Source organism: Haliaeetus albicilla, chromosome 12, assembly GCF_947461875.1.
Source record: "Haliaeetus albicilla chromosome 12, bHalAlb1.1, whole genome shotgun sequence".
NCBI classification, from domain to species: domain Eukaryota; kingdom Metazoa; phylum Chordata; class Aves; order Accipitriformes; family Accipitridae; genus Haliaeetus; species Haliaeetus albicilla.
The window spans coordinates 8,133,049-8,157,309 of record NC_091494.1 but is presented as its reverse complement, the minus strand read 5'-3'; the positions used below and the strand labels follow the sequence as shown (position 1 = coordinate 8,157,309).

Genomic DNA, 24,261 nt, shown 5'->3' with positions numbered 1-24,261 from the left:
CAAAAAGAAGAGTGGTCCCATAAATGAATGATACTAAGAAGTATCTATATTTGCTGCCTTGATATTTCTTTATCAAGTGGTCTTTGACTGTCACTGAAAAGCTGCCCTTTGAGTAGTATTTCAGTGAGATTCAGAGAACACAGTAAGTCTTGAATTACATTCTTTTTTCCCCCCTTAAAATATTATATTCCTTTTTGTGCCTCCTCATTTTGTTCAGGTCAGGCCATTTTATGTTGTAAGAATTTTTGCACTATAATTCATCTGGAAGAAAAACTGGGAATGTACTTTGCCTTTCTGAATGCCTTTCCTACAGTATATACTCCACTAGGCAAAGGGTATTTTGTGCCTTTCTGTATTGTAATGAGGGGACAAAATATGGCTCTAAATATAGATATCTTCCTGAATGCATATGTAATTGAGTACTGTTGCACCTGTCAAACAAGTATACACATTGATTTCTCTCCTATTGTCATGCCTCTGCAAGCTAGATAAGTAATCTGAGCATGAATTACTGAATTTGGAACAGCCATAGGTAATAAGTATTTTCTTTTATATAATGTTTTAACAGTAACTTCTTAAAGAAGCAAAATGGAGAAATAGTCTTTAGACAGCTACTGTCCAGTACTTAAACACACAAACTTTAGTTTCACTGACCTGCAGAATGGACTGGATACAGTAGGAATCATATAACAAATCCCTCCATTTAGACAAAAAGATCCATAATTGGTGCCACAGAGTTCTTCATGATCTTAAAAACAAGACCAAAACAAACACAGAGAAAAATAGAGACTTCTGTATTGCTATCAGTAAAAGCAGATCTTAATTATACTTTTGGGGAGTGGGGGTGGCTTCCTTAGAAAAAAACACAAAAACCACCAAAACAAACGACCACAAACAAACAAAACCACCCTATGAATAAATAAGGTACCAGTCTTGCTTTTGAGGCCAGCAACATATAGTACTATCTACCTTGCAGAATTGTTTCATGTAATGATATGCAAAAAGATCACAAATTTATCACCATATCAGACATGAAGCACCTAATTATAGGAATAAGTGCAAAATTTCTCTTGCAGTGAGACGAACTTCTGAATTCTCCGTTACTTCATTTGCCTTTCATGACCACAAACCATAGTGAGTACAGTGATACACACGATGTCCTATATGAAGCCTGGTTTGTCCTGTTCCAGCGGTACAAACTATCTTTAGCTTAACTAGCTTCTATGGGAGAGAGTCAGTACAGATAAACCCAGAATAGTCTCAGGTGTGGACTTGGACATTCTGAGACTGCTTCAGGCTGTATTAAGAGCTGAATCATAGCGCAGTTGGACACCACCAGGTTTTCCCACCCCAATTTTTAACAATCAATGGAGGAGCTAGCCTATGAAGTGTCACTTATGTAGAAGACTGCCTGTTAAAATGTGATTTCCACAGATCTCAGAAAGGCTTTTTCCTAACTCAGTAGGCTTCTTATATGAATTGTTAGTGTGTTAAACACAATTAGGCATTCTAATAAAACCCCAAATAAAGGATACTAATGTTGGCACTTGTAGCAGCAGTTGTCCATTTTATGCTTAAAAAGAATATCTAACTGTACCGTTTCACTCTTTTTGAAAGCAGTCTAAATTTGGAAGTTGGACTGCATATATTTATGATACATTTAATGCATCGGTAACTCATTTTATATATATGCATATATATTTTTATATATTTCTTCAATCTTACGAAACCACAATATCTCAATCAAAAGAAAAATAGAGCAGTCTTCTGACATCACAAGTGTGAGAATCATGTGTTAACTCACACTTTAGGTGTTGTTTTTGCTGTTGTTTCTCCCAGAAATTCTGAAAATAAGAATTCTGCTGTCTCACTATTTATGTATAGAAGATATGTTCTATACACAATATAGTGTTGTCTAAGTGGAATCAAGATTTTAATTTTCTTATTTGTCCTTTCAAGAAAGAGTTAGGGTTCCGTTTATTCCTGCAGAAAAAAGTGAGAAGTGTGGCCATAAGTCATTCTACCCTAGCAGGAGCTTCTACAACTTTGTATACAAAATAAACCTGACTTTTCTAAGAGTAGTAGAAAAGCATAGCTACTTCTAACCCTGTGCAACAAAAACATGGTGCATCCTGCTACGCTCTAGTCCATCTCTAGTAATTCCACTCTCCCTTCTTTTCATACATTCTTCCATTTCTATGATGGCACATTGACAAAGGAGTGTGAGTAAAGTCCTTATATTAAGATGAAGGCAGTTATACCACAGAGCCCAACAGGAATTCAGTTTCACGTTCATGTTACCAAATTGCTAGCATCCAAATGGTAACTGGACCTTTTTGCATGTGTACAGATAAATTGGGGAGCTGTAGGAGGGAGGGAGGTAAGGCTGGAAAGATTGTTCATGTTTGACCTTGTTGCATTGGCTCAGGATGTGGCATAACAGAAATGTGTGTTCTGCCCTACCTTGTTAGAAGTTAAGTGGAAATTTATTTTAACTCTGAAGCTTTCTGTGCTTGTCTATTGGGCAATTCATTTACGGCAAGTTCACTACTGAAAGACTTTTAAAATTATTTTGCATGGGTAACAGTATATGCAATAGGAATAAAATGGTAACAGAAAAAAACCAAGCAGGTTTTTAAACAGGAACTATAAATTATTTTGTCTATTCAAACATAGTAGCAGTGGAACTTCTGTGACAGTGTAATTAAATTGAAGGCTACATCCTTCCTTAAATGAAGAGAGGATATTGAATAATGAACAGGGTATCAGGATATCTATACAATTAGAAGAATCAAGAGAGAAAAAGCAAAACTCTCAACTTTGACCTGCTCTCCACACTATTAAGCATCTGAGGGAGTTAAGTGTTGTTGAAATTCTACCAGATGGAAAAACAAGATGATAGAAGATAGGCCTCACAGAAAAAAATCCCTTTAGACGGCTCATGGAAAGCCTTCAAAGAAATTCTCATGAGAATTAATGAGAACTTGTTAACCTCCTTAAAATCCTGCCTTATGGTTCTATTTCTTTTCTTCATCTTTATGCAAAAACAGGCCTGTCTCACACTGGCATAGTGGTAGGGTACTGAAGAAAATTAAATGTCTCAAGTCATTCAGGTCTCAGAACATTCGGGAGAATTATTATCTCACTGTTACGGTGTGATCTGTGTATTAAGGACCAGCTCTGCAGCCCAACTAGACATTTCTGTTCTGGCAAAATACCTCAGACACTCTGTCTTAGGCCTATTAGAGAAAAGGGAGAGAGGTGGAGAGAGAGAACAAAAAGTGCCTAGGAAGCCTTCAAAACCTTTTTGATTGTAATTACAGACAATTTCTCTATAGGCTACTTCTTTTTAGAGCTAGACTTCTTTCCAGTACTAAGGGAAAAATGGTAACCCTAATTTTACCAGTAATGAGATATCTGAAGAAACCTCTATGTCCATGTAGATCAGGTGCCCCATTTTCCATCCAATGTGCTTTTCATTAGTTCTATTTTGTGTATTAATACTTTGCTACTACTTATTGAAAGTACCAGATTAATACAGTATAAAGTAGATGACAGAATTATGAAAGAGAATAAAAGAAAATTCAGGATGCTCTAACGCTGCTACAATACAAAAAATATGTATTATTGTACTTCATACCCACTTTACTGAAATGCAGTAGTTTGGATCAAATTTGAAAGCTACAGCTCTGTATTTATAGACAGGAAACTATGAAAGCAACAGTTTATCCCTTTAAATGTATAGCCAGTGATGCAAAAGAGTATACTGGAGAATCAGAAGGGGTTCAATACAAGCCAAAACCCAATTACATTAGCATCAGTGAATGTGTTATGATTTTTGTGAGGTAAGTCATTACCTTACATTAATCTAAAAATGCAAATTGTACACTTTGAAAGTCAAATATATACTACATTCAGACTACCATAATCAAGATAGAAAAGTTTAACAGGTCAAGTGACGATGGGCAATTAAAAAAAAATACAAAAGATTTAGCTTTTCAGTTAATACAACTGTAGAAACTCTATCAACATATGTTCTACAGAATATATATATATATATATGTATTTTGATATATCCTTCTATGTGAGAGTAAATAAAGAGAAATAAGACACAAAAGTTTCTTTTAAAAAAAGTTGGGTTTTGGTGGAAGGAGAAGTGGAGAGGAATGAAACAAGACTGTTCTTTCTAGCACTAGACTGTGAATACTTAAAACTGGCAGAGGTAATAGCAGCCTCTAAATACACTGATTCTCAATTATTCTTTTTGAGGACATGCACAAAAACCTGTCCCTAAACTATCTTGTCTGTTTGCATTTAAACTTTTGTAACCTGACTGTTCTATCTATTAAAAAGAAAAACAAATAAAGGCTCAGCACCACCTTAACCCCCAAAGAACCAAGTCAGCCTTGATAATCCACATGTTGACTCAGCTGTCTTGCCTAGTCCAGAGGCTAAAATACTACAGACTATCCTGAAGTCTGCTAAAATAAAAAAGGTAAGGGAGAGGAGTGGGAAATGTTGACAGAAGATAAAGGGGTTGATGCATGCTTCCTCACTTATAAGCAACTTTGGACTCTATGCTAATCAATCACGAACTGTGAAATATTAGGATTGATCAAAGCAAACATCTCTTTAGAGAATCTGTACCACTGACTGGTGAACTCTAGTTTGCCGACTAGTAAGTGATGACAGCCCTACAGAGCAGTTGTGACAATCCCAATGGCAGCTGTCAAAATCAATGCAATTTTAATGAATTCTAATTATATATGTATACACACCCAACTAAAGACTTGGAAGAAATTACCTGTTCGCATATTATTCCGACAACAATTTTTATTCTTTATGAGAGGCTATTCTTCCAAAGCGGCACCTAAAGACAAACATGTAAATTTAGCATGTAATTTTTAATCCTAGTGACTTTTTTCCCCTGAAGAAATAGCTACTGGAATGCATCTTTCAGTGTTGCTGCTAAGACATTTGTTGTACTTTGACTGTAATATACTGTTATATTATACGTAAGTTCCATTAATTCACAGTTAATGGCAAACATTCAAGTCTACTGTCAAGTTCAGTGAACCCCTAAGGGCAGTACTACAGAGTAAAACCAAATTCACACTAAAGCACATTTAAACAATGAACACTTTTTTCAAACTGCCATGTTTATTCAGAATTGTAATACCTGATGCTTTTAGGCAATCTACATTATTGTTTCTGGCTAGCTAATTAAATTGGCATTTGTACCTTGAAAGATAGTGCATACAATTGAACCAGTCCTCAGACTGATAGTTATTCAGTCAGGTAAGATCTTGGTGGTAGAATTCTTGCATTTCACAAACAAGAACTTCCCAATCTGTAATTTCTCAGAGAGAGAGTGTGTGTGTTTCACTTGAGTGTTTCTCATGTCTGGATGTCAGGTGAAATTAGTAATATAGGCCATGAATTTAGCAGAACCCAGCAAGGGCAAGACTTGTACAATTATTTTTCAAATATGGAATGGAAACTCTGCCTCAACAGAAACCAATCTTCACTTGACATTGCTAAAAAGAAACTTACTCTGTAGATGTGCCAACTCTAACGTTGCTATATTCTGTTTTCTTGTAAGGTATAGTCAAGGTTTACTGTACCAAATAGGTTACTGAACAAGCCTAACATGATAGATATAATTTTTTAATGTTTGCTCTTTTTTTCTTAATTATACTTTAAAGTGTACATAACGTAAATATTTAAGCAAACTGTCCTATATTGGAAGAAAGATGTTTTTTCCCATTAAATGATGAAATAAAATAAATTATCAACTTTACCAGAAATAATTGGCTATACTTCAGCTTTTAGTAATAGAAAGACAACTTTCTGTAGAGGCCCATTTCAAAAAGTATAATGCATTTGTACTTACTATGTAAGCAGACAGTTCTGTTTTTCATGGGACCTCAGATGGCTTCTCTAGCTCTTCAAGTGTCCTGTCCATACAAGAAAATCTGAAATGGCTGTTCCCTGTGATACTGAGCTGTAACAGCAAGGTCCCCACCCAAAGGTTGTCCTCTTGGGCTGTCTCACAGGTATGCAACTTTGCTTACTTTGTGTACACAACCAAGTACAATTAACATAGCATGTGGCACAAGGAAACAAACCAACATGATTCACTTCAGAACTAAAATCCTGTTTTTAAAAGAAATAAATCATCCTGGAGATGGTTATTTTTAGCAGTCAAGATCCGGATTCTGTGTGTGCTGTTAAAAAGGCTTCAAATTTACATATAGTGCAATGTGGGTGAGGTTACAACAAAGACAAACATGCACACAGAGGCCCAGTACAGAATAGGGTAACACCCCGTTATACTCACAGAATCACTTGCATATTTTTCTAGGGTTACCAGTTCTACAATTTATTGCTGAATTCGAAACATTCACATAATGTAGTATCTATAAATTGCATCATAAAAATATTATATGCAGCAGTCAAAAATCTGATTTAAATTTGTATTTTATTGGAGCAAGCTGTCCTTTTAAAATTATTTTCCCTTTTCTCAGAATGTTCCACAAAATTGTATAATATCCAATAGCTCTCATAACAAAAAATATAAATACAATATATAACCTAAATTTCAGACTAGCTCCCTTACCAGATTTAATTAGGATATGGGTCCTTGAACAGACAAAATAACTTGATTTTGCAACTGCAAAAAGGAGATCTCGCATCTCCTTTCCGTCATCTTATTATCAGTATGCATCTCACTATCTCTCTGGTGCTGCTACTGGTATAAGTTGAACTTTTTCAGGAGACGCTTAAATCCAACGATCCAGCAGAAAATTCTTTTGAGGAAGCTGACAGTTTTCAACTGCATCAGTGTGTTAAATGGCTGTGCTATGCAACTCATCAGCTGTTTGGACTAGGACTAATTGTTACATGTACTAGGAATTGTTTATAAGCTGACTGCAGAGAACAAGACAGTTCAAAGGCAGCTATGGGACTAGTAATTGTTTATTTTCAAACTCTGTTGCCCGCATATTCAAGGAAACGGGGTGGTGAAGGAAGGGGGTGAAAATACTTTCTAGACAATCCCAGAGGATGTATGTGTGTATGCATAATTCTATTCTTTTAGTTCTGATAATAAATATCACAATTTGGGTCTAAAGATCACTTTCAAAAGAGATGTTGCTGACAGCATTCACAGTTATGGCTTTTTTTTTTTTTTTTAAGACTGAAAAGTAAATCATTAGGTAGTCATGTATTTATAAGTACATGTTTTTCTCTGGGGTGTTTGTTGCACTCTGAACAGAGGTTCAAATATGTATCAGTGTCCTAAAAAGAATAAATTGGATTCTCTATCTCATTAGAAAAAGTAAGCTGATATATTGTAAAGAAAATGAAATGCTATAGCAGAAATTGTTGCTAAACTTCATTCTAACTTGTTTATATCTGTCTGTGCACTGAACTGGTACTAGAAACAGAAGAGATCATTTGTGAATCTACCTAACACTTTACAAACTCAGTGTCTTCTTTTAAGACACAGCTGTAACCTATGCTCACAGAAACCAATTGTATGAATGCTCAAATGCTTGTCTTGCATGCATCTTGGGAGTTTGTGAAAGATTACATTATATATCAAGTTAGAGTATTTTAATCTGAAATTTAAAATACAGCCTATTTTGCTCTGTGCCAGCTTGTTGGAAAAAACTTCAGATCAGTTCTACCCTCTTCCCCACATCTTTGTCATCTAAACTGATATTAATAATAACTATACATTGTTTGAAAGATTAGTTTTTATATTAGTTTATACATTAAAGTTAGGTCACCCATGTATACCGATATAAACTGATACTACTTCAGCCTCTTCAATTACTTGGAAGTCCTGGGCATCTTTATTTTCATAGTCTGAATCTGTTAACAACGGCTTCAGTTTAAGAAAGAATTTAAATCACATGTTTAGAGTTAACCATATCCTAAATCACTAAGTTAAAGTATGTTCAAGTACTTTGCTGAATGAAGCACAAACTCTATGTGTGTGTGTGTGTGTCACAATGAATGCTGCAAATGTGATGGAAATACTGGGTTACTGCTCTGTAGCAGAGAAACCACAGATTAAAGTGGGCCACACAAGAAAATTCATACACTCTTGTGCTTCTTGGGCACTAAAACACTAGAGGAAAGAACACAGCTTTTTCTTTTTTGGGAACTGCTGTTGGATTTCTGGGCAAATTGAGCACTCAGGCACAAAACTGCAATGGGCTCAGTGTTTTAACAAAAATATGTGCTAATATCTCACCATACTGGAGTCTGCCTGGAACAAGTCTTTTGAACTCATTAGATTTGTCTTTAAATGAACCTGTGTGCTTTACTCCCCATCTACTTAAAACAGAACCCTCACTGCCACTTAGTTTTGTGTACTTTTAATGGCCAACTATTCTAAGCATCCATGAGATGCAGTATCCCCAAAAGATGATAACTGGAAGTCTTAATGAGCTCAGGCAGATAAAAAGAAAGCACTGAATAATGATTTGGGTTTTGGTTTATGGTTCTTTGCTATTCAAACATTCTTAAAATTAATCTCTATATAAACTCTCCCCCAAATTAAAGAAGATCATTTCAGTCATATGGCTATTTCAAATATACATTGTTTGTTCATTTAGAAGAAGTTGCACCTTACAGCTGTCTTCAAGAAAGGGATTTTACTGCATTATGTATTCTTTCTTAAAATCCAAAAGAGGTGAAATCTCATTCTGCCCCAATACTGAGCTCAAATATTTGTGTTGTGAAAACAATGAAGGGAAAAAAAATTTAAAATTCCACCATCTGCTTAGTAGGCTAATTAAACATAAATTTACTTCTGAGATATGTCCTTGATATCTATCAAGTAGTCTACGCATCTTATTCTCTCCAAAAGCCAGGAACTGTCCTGAAGTCTTGTTAAAAGGATTCTGTTTATTTTCTTATCTAGGTAATAACATCTAATAGCCTTACCATATGAAGCTCATAACTGATTTTAGCACAGAAAATCATCAGGCGTCAGAAAAAAATCCATCAAACTGCCTGAAACCAATGGAGATCTCAGTAGGGAAGAATTCAAGATGAGGTATTACGACAAATTTGTGTAAGGACAATGTGTTATTCAAATTTATACACTGAAAGTTTCTTTTAAGATGGGGTAGCCACAATGTGAAGGAACTCTGACAAAAGACAGAAGCGAAAGCAGATGCCAAACAGGTCACAAGTCTCAACACGCTTGTGACTGACAGATGAATTTTTTGAATACAGTTGTTCAAAATTCTTTCCATTACAGTTTTCTGAAATGATAACAGATGACTGAGTCCTCTTGTCTTAGGAATGCCTACAGCAAAACTTTACGTTTACAATTTGATTTTATCCACTGAAGTATGTCTAGGATTAATTACATACTAAAACAGCTGGTAAAACTGCTGTCATGATGTTTAAATCACAATTTGAGACATTACAGTAAATTTAAGGGAAAAATTTCCATTCCTAAAATTTCATGAGTAGTTTGCGACCAACTGCCAATTCCCATCTGAAGTTGGCAAAGCTACATTTCAGTTGAGGCTTCTGTCAAATGTAACTACTACATATTTGTAATTTTGAGACAGAGATTCCAGTCTTGAGCTTCTGTGTGCTTATGTGGGGGGAATTAATACATTTTAGAAGACACTTGCATTAAAAAAAATCACTATCAAGCTTGGGGGAAAAAAACCTGCACCACTATTCTTTCATTCTGTGTGCTTACTGATTTCTTCTATGGCACCTTCACTGCCAAGTTTCATCCCTAAATTCTCAAAGAAATCAACTGAAATGTAATACAACCTAAAGGTTCTCACTGCGTGATTAATTTTTATTCGTATCTCAGTAGTAGATATAGTGTCCATCACCATGTCAGCTCTCAAATGTCAGTAATGTCACATCGATAAATCAAAACTCAAAAAAATCCATATGACAAACTGGCATTCAAGGAGACAGTTTAGCACATGGACATTTAATAAAATAGACCAATATCACTTAAATAATTTTGAGATACTAAAAAATATAAATCATAAGAGTTTAGATATTTACTTTTACATGGTAGTCACGAGGAAGCTAATGTAACTAGTCTTCAGATTTTGATTTTTTAAGCCAAACATCATCCAGGCAGTAATAACTGACTGCTGCCAAAGCCAGCTATTCCACACCAGCTCAGCATATGGGAGAGAACTGTTAAGACTTGAATTTCAATCTCTTTTTAATTTTCTCCATTTAAAGCACATTCTTAACCTTGGTGGTTTTTTTTACTTCCTTTTTTTTTGCATTTAATTTTGTATTGAGTTAATTTGTTCTACTTAAACCACAGCTTACCACAGCAAATGGGTATTCTTAACTCTGCTGGTGTAATCTTTCTCAGACATGCACAAGACAATCTGCTGAATCAACGTAATCTCTAATCTGCATCGTGTAATCTTGCAGCTGCTCTCTCCGTACGCGGTTATGTAATCCTGGTGTCTATAAAAAACAAAACAAACCACAAAAAGAACAGGCAGAACTTTTAAGAATAACGTTGTGTCAAAGCACCGGCGCGCCTCACGGGGCGGCCGCCCCGGCAGAAACCAGTCCCCGCCGCCGCCACCGGCCCGGAGCGGCCCCTCACACCGGGGCCCCTTCACCCCGGGGCCCCTCACACTGGGGTTCCCACCTGCCCGCCCTGTCCCGGGGGTCGGCGATCGCGACACGGCGTTTCCTTGCCGTCAGGGAACCTACCGGAGGAGGGGGGCGGTGGCTGAGGCGGGGGGGGGGGGGAGCCGCCCCGCCCCGCCCCGCCCTCTCGCGCCTCACCTTCCCCAGCCCGTAGTACTACAGCGCCCGCCGTTCGCCGCCGCTATTGGGTCGGCGCCGCCCACGTGACGCGGGGCGAGCACGCGCGCGCGCCCCCTTTAAACCGCCTCCCCTCTACCCCACCCCCCCTCCTTTTTCTTCTTTCCCTCCCGCTAATCGACCTGAGGGACGGCCCGTTGTTTCCTAGGCGACCCGGGAGGAAGGGAGGGCGCGCGCGGGCTCGCGCGCAGGCATCTTCCCCCCCCTCCTCCCTCTCCCCTCGCCGCTGCCGGTTCCGCGCGAGGCGCGCGCCGGACCGTTGGCGGAGCGGGTGCCGCGCGGGTGCCGGCGTCGCGGTCAGCAGGTATGTGCCGTGCCCCGGCGCGGCCGTGCGCGGCGCTGGGGTCACCCCCCCCCCCGCCTCCCGGTGCCGCCGTACGCCCTGCCGCCGCGGCGGGCCGCCCACGGGGGCGGGCAGGGCGGTCTGGCGGGGTCTCCGCGCAACGCTGGCGGGGGCCGCGCTGGCGGGCGGGGCGCAGGGAGCCCCTCCGCCGCGGTGAAAGTTTGGCGGCGGGCGCCGCCTCCCGCCAACTTCCCGGCGGCGGGGCCGGGGGTGGTGGTGGTGGGGGTGTCCTTAGGACGCTCAGCCGCGGGCCGGCCTGCGGCGGGGCCGGAGCACCCTCCCGTGGGGTCAGTCAGGCTGCGGGCAGAGCGGGGCGGGCTGGGGAGGGGGGTGGTCTTCGGGCCGTGTCCGCCTGTGGTGCGGGGCCGCGGCCGCGTTGGCGTGCGCCGTGTGCGGCGTTGTTCCTTCAGGGGAGGGGGCTGGAGGGGGGGGTTACACCGGCCGGGGGGGGGGGCTCTGGCAGCCGGCGGGCGCTTCGCGCCCCGCAGCCCGCCCTCAGCGCTTCTCGGCGGCGTCCCCCCACCCCAGCCAGAGCCCAACGGATCCTGCGCCTCCGGACGGGCGCGGGTTGCCAACTTCTGGCGTGCGGTTCCCGAATACAAATAACCCCGGTAATGCCTTAGCGTAAAAGTCGCTTTTATTCCTTCCTTGCATGAAAACCCACCTAACGTGTAATACCTCTGCGATACGGCCACTTGAACAATTTCTTCGCTGAGAGTGCTATAAATCTATAAGATGCTGCAGCTCTTGTTGGAAACCCTCTGTCCTAGAGTAGCATCGTTGCTTGCCACGACAAGAAAAGGAGCAGTCGTTTCTTTTTTGAAGTTGGAATCCATTTAGACTGCTCTTAACCAGGGAATTTTCAGTTTGCCTTCCATAAAAGTGCAATAAACCTAATAAGCCTTTTTTTTGCTGTCTCTGTAGAAGTGAAATTCGTAAATTGTGGGGATTGGTGTGCTATGACAGGATAGCGTGTCGCAGTAACTTTACTTAAGGAAAATAGCGCATGAAAATGCATGGTTTCTAAGTTAGTTAGTATGCTGAAGTTGGGAAAAGGATCTGCTAAACATGTCTCCAGCAGAATTTCTTGGTTCTTATATATGTGGGTTTGCTCTCAAACCCACGTATATAAGCTCTATGGTAAACAGAGCATGCACCTGACACTATTGTAACAGCTGCAAAAGATTGTATATGTAAAAGGAGTAAAATGAGTAATGAGGTAGGGATATTTACAGCTGTGAATGCAATCAGCAGAGAAGGCTCATTGTCTGAACACAGGGCACCTGTCATGTTACAGGCACACAGTCAGAAATTGCTGTTTTGTCATGCGACTGTCAGGAATCCTAGTTTTTCCGCAAGACTTACTACTGGAATTTGCACAAACAAAGAAGGGTAAGTAAGCTGTATATTTTTAATGTGCTGTAAAACATTATTACCTGAACATGGATTGAGTGAGACAATATTGATACTCAATGGTTTTCAGGTAGTTTCTGTGAAGATGCTTCAAGTTCCTGCAGGACACTTGTAAAAGGGTTATTAATAGCGCGGTCATATTAGGGGAGGATTATAAATTAGACCATATGATAGTAGCACATAAGTGCTTTGCAACTAGATATTGTGATTAACATTATGCAGCAATTATCTTGTATGGGAAAAGCTGTTACTTAGTCATGCGAACAATATCTGTATTGTGAGGCTGTATACTCTGTGCAGAGAAGGGAAGGAATACTTCTCATTTACAGAGGATGCGGAATAAGAAGCAAGTGTGTACTGCTTCAAATGTGTTGTGGTTCCTAAACACTGTGAAGAGTATGCTTATGGTTAGTGAAGTGACTGTATGGGTAAAGAGCCCATGTTCCTGAAGCAATGCATACGCATTCCTATATGTTTTTGAAAAAAGTGGAGTTTTTGCAGCTCTGTCCTGATGCTGCCCGTTGGATTGCAAAACTGACTTCCCTCTGTTCAGTGCAAGCTGGGGTTTTTGCCTGAAGGGTGAAAAAAGTGTAAGTTGTATAAAAGGTTAGATGTGGTTAGCAGGTAGTAACTATGCTAAAGACAAGAGTGGGAAGAGAGAACACGTAGCAAGAGTAGATGTCAGCTATTCTAGCTTCAGAACTGGAGCAGTAGGCAAGATGAAGATCTTAACTCCAACCAGTTTATGAAAAGGTCAGTAAGAAAATTAAGATGTGAGCTATGTATGCTTGCAGTGCGTGTACTAGTGCAAGCCTGCTACTCGGCTGTGACTGACAGCATAAATGCGGAACAGTGCAAAACAGTGTAGCTGTTTTCCCTATCTAACTAACCCGAAAGATAGTTAGCTGTATGTGTCATTACAATTCTGAAGCCTGTAAAAGATGTGTATAGCTCATTATACTTCCCCTCTCCCAGCTGTGGGTACTGTTGTGCTATTACTCCAACTTGGGTTCAGTGGCGACTCCCTGAAACCTGGCTACCTGGCAGCTTACTGTCTTGTCTCTGATGGTCTATACACTGCAGTTTCTGACTCTGCAGTAATATTGCATCACAGGTTACTTTTAACACAGAGGGACAGAACTAGCAAAACCTCAAGCATGATCAAGAGCATGGTTTCAATGTTATTACATGTGATTACATCCAAATTAGGAGGAGAAACTGCATTGCCCTACGAGATCCTGATATGACTAAAATTTACCTATCATGTATCGTCAGTATTCATTTAAATTAGTCGCATTACCTGGCAATAGAACAACAATTAATTGAATTGTTTTATGTAGTATAAAACTGTCTGCATGTTCTGTAAGAGCAACAAATGGGGTGTTATGTCGGTGTAGTGGTGCTCAACTCATCTGCTTCCTGGGCAGTGGGATTACTTAACAGACAAAATACTTTATCCTTATGAACACTGCTGAACCAATATTGACATAGGAGAGTGAACTGGAGTCCTTTCTGCCTTGTGTGTTATCAGAAGTGTCAACTAAGTGCTATTTGCAGAATCTTCATTGCTAGTTGGTATGTGAGAGGAAAACCGTGATTTGATTTCTCCTTTTCTCTCCTTGCTGGTTCTAAGCCTGATACTGTGTGCTGTTGAAACTCATTTGCCATGCTCTCATTAGGCTGAATAATAAGTGGTAAGTCTGGAGTCTGTGGTGTTGGAAAATGGGGGGGTTGGATATTTTTTTACTTGAAAAAAATTCCAAACTCTGTCAATGCTTTTAGGAGTATTTTTGTAGTGTAGGTGGATGTGAGCATACTTGATGAAATTCCATCTTCAAGAGAAAAATAATAAAAGTTGGTTTGTTATCACTGTGGGGTAGAACTTGACTGTTGTGCATTCTTTGGCTCTAGAGGCTCCTGCCCCAGGTGAATTGAAAGCTTTTTTTCTGCCAAGTTCTTAGATGGTGCATTGGGGGCAGAGGCTGGGTCAAAGATGGCAGAAGGTTTACTTCAGTCTGTCATATTTCAGTCTACCTATTTGGGCTTAGGATTTGGCTTGACGAGAGTGATGTATTAGGGTTTAATTCTTAATTTAGTTATAAGGTCACAATGAGCTCTGTTACATCCATGTAATCCTGTTGAAATCACTGGTTTTGCATGAGTATAATGAAAGAGGGGCCTTCTTGTAAACTCAAGTAGCAGTGGAGGTTTTCTAATGATACTTCTGTCATTAAGCATTATAAAATGCAATATCGTCTTATTTCTTGCTTTATTCACAATCATAATATTTTCAGCATGAAGAGGTTCTCCCTCTGTCTCGCTTTCATATCTTGTTTAGGGTTCAGTACTGCTTTGATATATTTCAACTGTAAGTTTTTTTTGTGGCAATTACTGTATCTTTCCTTGCATCATGTAAAGCACCATGTGCACCTATAGCATTACATAAAAATGAAGCTACATTTAAAAATGTATGTTCAAATACTTTGGTTGCAAAGTCAGACCTGTAAGTTGGAAAATGTCTGATTTAAGGTTGCGCAGATGTAGTTCTATGTTGTGAGCCACCCTGTTCAATGAATGAGCCAATGATTTGCAGGAAAAATAGTATGTGATCTTAACAGTTAAAAAGAGGATTAATGCAAATGGAGCTTGTCATATGCTGTTTTAAATATGATGCTTCCTAATTTTCAAAAGCTTCACTTTCAACCCAAATAACCTTCTTGCAAATTAGTTTCTAACATGGAGCCTCTTAGCATTGTGGTTTTTAGCTTTTTTTTTTTGTAAAACGATATTATATGGAGGTATAAACTTCCCTTGTTGACCTTCACAAATCCCTAAGTGGGATTTGAGCTTTCAGTAGTGATTTCTAATTCAGGTAATTGCCTTACTTGGTAAGGTTGTTATTTGGTGAACGAGGAAGGACCTTTGGGGCTTGTGCTTTGTCTAGGGAAACAATGGGTAAAGTCTGACCTATTTCATCCTCCTTTCTGCTGTCTGTCCTGCCATTCTGCTTTTTTGCTTCAGCAACCTCTAAGTGCTCCATAGCACACTCTCTGCTACTGTTCTGTCAGAGGTGCAAGCTGCCCAGCCATTGTGTACATGGAGTTCATGTCTGTTTGAATTTTTTTTTTTGAGAGGCCACCAAATACTTGATTAGAAAAAGCAAGCAGGCATAGGAAAACAGTTCAGTTCAACTTGAATGGATTGCCATGAGACAAAGAGCATCTCTGTTATTCCAGGGAACTTCAAAGGCTGCCTGCCAATGAGGCAAGTGTCAGAGCTTCTCAAAAAAAGTTGCAGAAGTCTTTGTAGTGGAAAGTGTTATGTGTTTGATATTTAAGTGTGCCTACCAGCTTTTTCCACTAATAGAAAATGAAAATTCATGTATAAAAATAGCAAAATACAAATTTTATTGAGGTTTGAGACTTTTGCTGTTGAATTATTTTAGTATTTTGTCTTAGATACGTTTGTTCAAGTCTATCAAATAATTTCTTATAGGAAAGTATGCCATTTGGACTACCAGCCAATTTAGCCGATGGTACAAATTTGAAGAAAGCTACTCTTAAAGTCAACTAAAGAGCTCTTGTCTGTAATAATTTAAGTTAACAAACATCCAGGATGTAAACATGAGGCATGTGGTGTGTCTCAGCTAGCAAGCAGTCCATAATTTTTCTCTGTATATAATAGCTGCCCGGATTTTACAACCCACATCTAGTAAATAATTACATTCTTATCGGGAATGATAAAATTAGACAGCTTTGAAAACAACTTTTTAAAGGAAAGTGAGATATGGGTCAAGGTTCACATGTTAACTTGCACAAGTATCTAAAAGAAAAAAGCAACCTCAAAGATTTTTCTTGCCCGTATTTACTGTTTTTCTTCTGTTACCAGCTGCCACCTTCAGAAATCTGAATGCTCTCTTTTTTCTTTGTTTTTTTCCCTGTTTGGTCTTCAGAAGAAGGACTTTCTGAGGAGGGAGCAGTAGTGTAATTAAATAGATATGTTTAACTTTGAAAGGTGTTATTTTTAGGACTAGCTCAAAAGGGCAAGTACTCCTTGGAGACATTATAATATGGCCAGATTGTCTGCTCCAACTGAAAGAGCAATGCAAGACTGAGGTAGCATCAAGGTTTCCTTAAAAGTTTTTGACACATATTATCTCTGGGCAAAAAGAAATTCAGAGGAGGCTGCAGAAGGGGCATAGCTTCTGAGCCTCTCAGCTCTTGGTGCTGCGTTGGAAAAAGTGTCGGCTTCCAGAGAGGCTGACCCTGTGGAGTGAAGTCTTTGTTCCCTTCCCTTCACATTATTAGGGCCATGGTGAAGCTGGTTGTTTTCCCCGTGCTTGTATAATGGCTTATCTTAGGAATGCAACACTGTTGGATGTAGCATAGATATGTACCTGCCTAGCAAGGACTGTGCTGGAGAAAACAGCTGTTGACTCACTGCCCCCTAATTATTGCCATTGCTTTCCTGCAATTCAGATCCTAAGGTACAAGGAACAGAGAAGTTTGTGTATGCTCCTGGTAGTAAAGGGTGTGTGCATGAATTAATGGGCATACTGCAGAGATATTTGTCTCCCCACTCTCCTTCCCTTTTTTTCTGATTCATATTTGCTCACTTTTACACCTTTCAGCAAAGGGGAACATATGGCAGTGTGCTGTCCATCTGGTTGCCACTTACTGTGAAATCATTATGCAGGCAATTTTGGCCCCATCTTGAATTTCTTAAGTAGGTAAAACTGTTAACAGAATGACAGCTGAAGTGTTTATTCTGAACTGTAAATGGGAATTAAGCACAGAGAGCGAACACAAAGGGTGCTTTCTGAATATTTTCAATCTTCTCCTACATTAAAAACAATACTTGTGCTGTGCTAGTATTTAAAGCAAAAAAGACTGGGACCCTCATTGTGCTGTAGACTGTTCAAGTATGGATAAAAGATAAGTCCTGTCCCAGAGGATTTGCAATCTAAATACATTTTAATGAGAACATTGTGAATGGTGATAGATGCTTAGGAAAACCTTAATTATATAGGTAATACTGTATATATGTCATTAAAAATACTGTTGACATTTTTGCATCCTAGCACAAGCTTGTAACAGTCTTTTTAAATGCATAGCAGGCACTAAATTCATTGTTCAGTAGTAGTTTCTTTTTAAAAGTGATTAAGGTTGACACTTTGAAGAATCTTTGTTAATTTAGGTCTTGTGCGTTTTGGGTATATCCAGATACTTCTGTTTATCTACGTATCAAGGATTAACACTGGGAAAAAGAGGTCTTACTGCCTTAGGCAGCATGAGCATGTACACATTTTTGTTGTCATCAGATTTCACATTACTAACACTGAAATCATAATAACCTAACTTTCTTCTAGTTATCTAAAGGAGTGCCACTGAAAAAAACAATTGGGCTATATTTATACTGTAATATTCTGAGATCTTACCTGAAGATAAGAGTACTTCCAAAAGTAACTTTTAATTTCAATTTATTTTATACATGTGACAGCTAACTTTCATACGTTGTCTGCTTCATCAGTCAATAGTTGGTTTTTTTCATGTAGCCCCATGGAAAGGCCTGTATTTTTTTAAACTGGAAGAGGTGGTTATAAAACCAGAAAGTAAGTGGGAGAATCAGAAGCAAGTAATTTATCTGAAACAGTTTTCCTTGCTGTTTAGCTCAGGGATCCTCACTTTTGATTGCTACACGCATATTTATTACGTAGGATAGTGCTGCAGTGACCCCACTGTGACGTGAAAATGCTTGTAGACTGGTAAGAATAGTTTTGGCTTTGGGGAGAAGAGTGACTAGAGTTTGTTCACTGCATTCTTTAAAGTTTTATTATTTTTTTTGAACAAAAGCGCAGCCAAGTTTTTAACACAGCATTGGGATTTTTTGCCTTTTTTCCTGCAGGAGTCAATTTAAAAGACTGTAGATAGCTTTCTAGAAAGCTTTTGTCCTGTACTGAAACAGGCAATGAGAAAGAAGTTCATTTTAAGTTTTCCAAGAAAACCCGAGTTTGAGACTTACTCTGAATGAACTGGTTTTGAACAGATATTCTGTGCATTAGTGTATCTTCCAAGTATTTTAAAATGGAAATCCAACCCTCAGTACACAGCTGTGAAACTAGGCTGGCAGTGGGAATACTGAGTAGTTTTTGGGAGAAGGAAATATTTGATGGGTTCTATTACAGTTTCATCAGAGCTGTGGCCTGTCTCTTGGTGATCTATGGTGGAATATCTGTAGTAGTAGTATCACTGAGGACAGTCAGCTCTGCTGGCTGAAACTGAATGGTAGGGTCTGTTAAATCACTGCTGAGCTGCATCTTGCAGTACTTTGTTGAAAGACTTATGCTCTGTGGAATTTTTTCCAGTTCAAAAGGGGGGGGAAGCACAGAAAAACCCCAAGGTTTGGTTTAGCCCCTAAATCAGAGAACTTCAGACTAGTTGGGTATAGCGGTTGGGTTTTTTAAATGCACGGTGTTGTATGACTTGTATTAAGTCTTCTGGAATATGTTATTTAAATATCCAGGAGTTTGTTGAAGGATAAATATGCAATGGATGTAACTGACATGTTCAGATTCATGGATACCTTCACCAAACTTGGCTCCCTGCTATTGTTTTCAAATGTGAAAATGAGGAAGAATTCCTTTAGTAGTCTGCTTCTTTTGAGAGAGAAATAACTGATAAGGCTGTTTATGGTCTTAGAAGTCAGGATCAGGTCACCGATGTGACTCTCATTAGAAAAAGTTCAGATTTAGTTGAAGATACTAAAGATCTTTAGTTTAAAGATACTGACCATCTTCTTGCATCTATTATTCAGCTGTAGAAAAAGAAGTAATTGTTGTGCAGGTACTGGTTCTAGCTAAGCAAGAGACTATAACAGTTATCCTGAAGTGCTGCTTTTAGGCTAGTACCCAGGCTTCATATCCTGCCAGAAAGTAGAGGAGTTTTGATGTGTAAATGAAGGTATTCTTTGAAATGCTGGGAAGGCCTGGAGTGCCAGGCAAAGGATTCCCTCAACAGCCGGAGGAGTAGGAGCCCTGGGGCTCTTACAACCCTTTGAATATTGAGCTACATAGTGTCTAGTTGTAGGGGTGTGTTTTGTTTTTTTAATTACATTCTCTTTTGATTAAAAATGCTTGTCAGCAACTCCCTTGTACTTTTCTGAAATTTGGGAGCTATGGAAAGAAAAGTGGTCCTTTTCCCTTTAGGGGCTGGATGTTGCACCTAATCTGAATGCACTGTTTCAGTCTGAAGATTAGATAGGCTTGTTGCTTTTGAAGAACTACTTTCAGTCAAAGATGATTTCCCTTTTTGGGGGGAAGGGACTGAGGTCAAAGTAGCTGGTAGCCTGCCAATGCCTGAATATGAGAGCAATGGATACAGTGAACTAGCAAAGACTAATTAGCTTTGTTTGACACATTTGGAAATGTGGCCAGTTCCCAGAGTGCCTAGGTGACTGGAATCAGCTAGTATCTGGTTGATATTTGCTGGGGTAAGTGAAATAATTACATCATCTAGTGAGAAATGATCCACATCCTCATCTGAAAACACTGTTAACTAGCACTTTCGCAGACTGCTTTGGTGGAGAGGTTTCATGGACTGAGTGAACATGTGAAGTGAGGTTTCTTTTGCTTCATGCCTTCAAATAAAGATTAAGGTATATGGGACAAATTGACAGGGAAATACAGGCTTGCACAGTTCATTTTGTCAAGAGAGGGAGGACTTCATGCCCTAGTGCCTGTGTATTTCACAGGCTTTGAAAATCACTTTAAAATATACTCACTTCTTGTTGGCTGTGTGGGTCAGGAGCTTTCTCTCCAGGTAATGTCTATTGTAATGGAATACTTATCTTGATTATGATGCTATCATAAGGCAATGCAGTGTTTTATCATAGAATGAAGATAGAAAAAGGCAAGGCCAGTGTTCAAAATGTTAAATTATAAAATGGAGAATTTGGTATCGGAGGAAAAGCAGGTGGTGGTAGTACTTTTCCTTCCCTAGAAAGACATCTGATCTTGGGCCTGTATACTGGTTTTGTTTAAATGGTTTAACAAAGCACTTCAGTCTGAAATAGACTGTTTTTCTATTAGTTTCACTGGGTATATAAAGCATACTGCATGAACAGCATTTGGCAGGAGAGGAACATAATGTATCTGAAACCTTTAATTATATGCTGTAGGCAGCTCTGTCTAGGTCAGAAGACACCATAGTATCAAATAACATATTATAGGCATTCAGAACTTGCACAGTGGCTTGATTATTCATTGAATAATTGGTCTTTGTTAAGCAGATAATGGCACTGTTTGCATTCAGAGTCTAGGTTTGAAGTATATGACATAGAATATTTGTATTTTAAATCATCTGTTATCCAGCTGATGTAAGAACTAAGTAGAACAGAGTTCAGTAAAAGCTTTTTACAACAGCAAGATTGCCTGTCACGCTTCTACTTACTGTACGCTACCAGCAGTTCTGAAAGTGTCTAAGAGATTTTTTGGTTTATTGAATTTAATTTTGTATGGGTGTTTGTCTGTAGCAACACTTAGGACCATACAGACTGTTTTAACATAGACTGTATTTAAAAAGAAAAAAAGGCAAAAAATGCCCTGAAGAATAAAACAATTTAGAAGCTTCCCAAACTGCTTGAGGGCAGAAAAGGAGGAAAATAAATAGTGAAGGAGAACAAATGCATCATTAAGACACAGATGTATGAGTTACAAGAGAAATAGCATGTCTTTCTCTGTCACACACTGAACCTTATTTTACTTACCTATAGAAGAGAAAGTATTTCTACCTTATGAATAATTACTTAGGCTTTTTAATGCTTTAAGATCCCAAGGTGGAATAGGAAATTGACTGCAGTGTCAATAGCTGATAATTTTTGCAAGTATGTCAGGCTATGATCTAAGGTAAGTTTGCAGGTTCTTCTGGGCACTCTCTTATGTAAGCTTACGCTTGGAGGTAACTATTGGCTTGATAAAATCCCCAGTTGCTTCAGTACTCTTGTTTTAGGAGGGCTGGGGAACAGGTGATGATGAACGGACCTTTTTCCTCTAGATTTCATCCTGCTTAAGACAAACATCTGATTTTCTTTTTCCCAAGCTGGAGTTTAAAAGAAAAGCAATAAGGTGATAAAATTACTGCCTTAAAGGATGACAAAAGTGATCAAACCCACTCAAAGTAATGGTTTTATTGTATCAAGTGCAGCATACTCAGTTAATCAAAACATGTTCTGTATCTGTGACTCTTTAGCCTGCAGAGGATCAGTCTGCCTTGCAATAGAGAAGTTGTATTTTCAGTATGAGCTATATACCCATTTGAGCTGTGATCAGCACTATTTGCCTTCCCTAAGGAGATGGCAGTGATTGTAGCATTTATCATACATAAAGGAATCTGTCTTGCTGTATATAGCTGCCAAAAGACATGTGAAAAATAGGGACAAAGAAGGCAGTGTCCATGATCTCAGTAACCCTTCAGACAACAAAACTGATGGTGAGCTAAGGAAATCACTTCCCCACTTCTCACTTAACCCCGTATTTAGCCACAGCAATAGTTATGACTTGGGCTATTTGGTCGCATGTCTGTAAGGGACTCTGCTAGCAGAATATTGTCTGAAATGCTGGTGTAGTGGTCTGTGCGTGAAGCTGTTGAACCGTGCTGCAAAGACATGAATGTCTAGGTGAAAACAAACTCTTGTTCTCTCCAGAAATTGAGTACACAGAATGCTGTGGTTTACATTAAAAATGGTTACTCAAAAATGAAGTGAAATGATGGGCATGAGTTTGAATTGTTGGTGTTCAAGGAAAAATCCAGATGTATACCAGTGTTTTAATAAGAGCAGGAAGTTTGTCTGGATTATTTAGGACTGAAAAAAGCAGAATGTAATGCATGTTCTGCTACCATCAGGCAGCCCTGTGGCTGGAGCAGAGACGTGAAACCAAGGGCAAAAGTTCTCCTATTTAGGGAAGGAAAGATGGAGCAGACTTGAAGTGGCAGAGCACTTTTCTAAGGAAAAACACTGAACGTTTGAACTTTGCTTTAGTCCTCTGCTTTATAACATGTAGCAAAGATGATGGATCAGTGATTCTTTTGACTTGGTAAAACTAAGGCTGCTCTCTGGGAAATGCAGCAAAACAGCCTCAGACGCTGCTCTGGGGATGCTTGCAGATTTGCGCTCCTATGAGAGGTATGTGCCTTTGCAAGGCAAGGAGGAAGAAAAGACTTGCAAGCCAAGATCAAAATAAAAAATTATATATAAAGGTGCTGTATGTGACCTGTTTTTCAATTCTCTGCTATGGGCAATGAAGCTATGTGGTACTTAATTTCTCATGACTTTCCTCATATCAGGCTAAGCGTTATCTTCCTTTTACCCCCCAAAGGACTGAACTATAGGGATTCTTGTGATTTGAGCAAGGAGAGATCTGTGTAGCAAGGGCTACTGAATCTACATGCTGGATCTAGCTGCTCCCTTTCTCGCCTATCATGGCGTTTGGTGTCAGTGGCATTCCAGTTGGTAATTGTTAATTTAACATCCAAATGAAAAGATGGATGAAGATATGGGTATGTCCATAGCTAGAGTATGTGTATCCCCTATACAAGGCATATGACAGTGTTGTATCCAAGCTTAGATTTTTGTCTGTTTCGATAGTTTTGTGTTTGTTTTAGTGCAGGGATAAATGCATGCTTAAACTAGTTCTCATCTTTTCCCCAAGGTATAGTTTTGCTTTTTTATAATAGTTTATAACTGAAGTGTTGGAGGAAACCTTTCAGGCATGAGTATTTAATAAGTTAGGACCTAACAACAGTTTACTGTTGCAATCCATTTGCCTAGAAAATCCTATCAGGTTTTTCCTTAAATAAGCAAGTAAGATCTTTTGCACAAGTTTTGACACCATATCCGCTGAAAAAGTGTGTAGGTCAGGTTAGGAAAAGCATGTTTGCCTTGTGGAGTTTTTGTCATTATCTAGAGTATATGTATGTACATCTAGATCCTGTAATTTTCATGTGTTCATTGCTTATTAAGGTCATCCTGCTGCAGAGGTTCAAGTTTGATTCATGCTTTACACCAAGTTGTCTCTTGGACAACCTCTCATCCCATTGATTTGCTGTGATATTTTTCTGCTAACTGTAGCAAAAGGAGAGAAAGTTTAAGGAGAAATATTTTAAGAATTGTAGATGTACTTTTCATCTTTTGGACATAAACTGGTACAGTAAAGCGGGGAGAAAAGTGAGCATAATGTGACCAACCATCTTTAAGTTGTTGATGGAGCACAGTTTGAGAACATCTGGACTGTAAAATGCAGCTCTTGAACTTTCATTGATTGGTTCCTTGGGCTGTCAGCATGAAGTTTATTTTTAGATACTTGCAGCAAATCTTATTGCGTGGGAAAGAATACCAAATCCATAGTTTGTCAGCTGCTGTTTTTCAGTAAGTAGGGAAAAAGGATTTTGGTTTGAGTTAAATAGTTAATTTGCTGCTGCATTGCAGACTGCAGTTTGTACAGCTATACCTGAGTTAGCTTTAAACTAGGCAGCCTGGCAACTAGTATCAAAGTCCAGCTGCAGCAGTGCTAGCTCAGCATGAGCTGCTATAATCCTTCTCTCTAATCCAAAGAGGAAAACTATTGGCCTGGAAAGAGTAAAGCAATCTTTTCTTTCAGTAAG

General features: G+C 39.1%; 2 protein-coding genes across 10 annotated transcripts in view; one reads left to right on the top strand and one right to left on the bottom strand.

Moving 5' to 3' along the window:
* The window catches only part of NRG4 (neuregulin 4), a 28,141-nt gene extending 17,064 nt beyond the window's left edge, over nucleotides 1–11,077 (bottom strand). For 2 of the 7 annotated variants that reach the window (XR_011327029.1, XM_069797905.1), the window contains exons 1-4: nucleotides 10,735–10,805; nucleotides 10,336–10,479; nucleotides 4,805–4,870; nucleotides 655–748 (exon numbers count right to left, since the gene is read on the bottom strand). Coding sequence is in view for 6 of the 7 variants with exons in the window: in XM_069797905.1 (XP_069654006.1) it covers nucleotides 655–748; nucleotides 4,805–4,814 (104 nt within the window). In the remaining variant the exon portion in view is untranslated. The other 5 variants (XM_069797911.1, XM_069797910.1, XM_069797907.1 and 2 more) reach the window with 5 other exon arrangements.
* The window catches only part of TMEM266 (transmembrane protein 266), a 92,558-nt gene continuing 79,308 nt past the window's right edge, over nucleotides 11,012–24,261 (top strand). The window contains exons 1-2 of one of the 3 annotated variants that reach the window (XM_069797895.1): nucleotides 11,044–11,152; nucleotides 12,489–12,583. The gene's annotated coding sequence lies outside the window, so the exon portion shown is untranslated. Of the gene's footprint in view, nucleotides 11,153–12,488; nucleotides 12,584–24,261 lie in introns of all 3 variants that reach the window. The other 2 variants (XM_069797894.1, XM_069797897.1) reach the window with 2 other exon arrangements.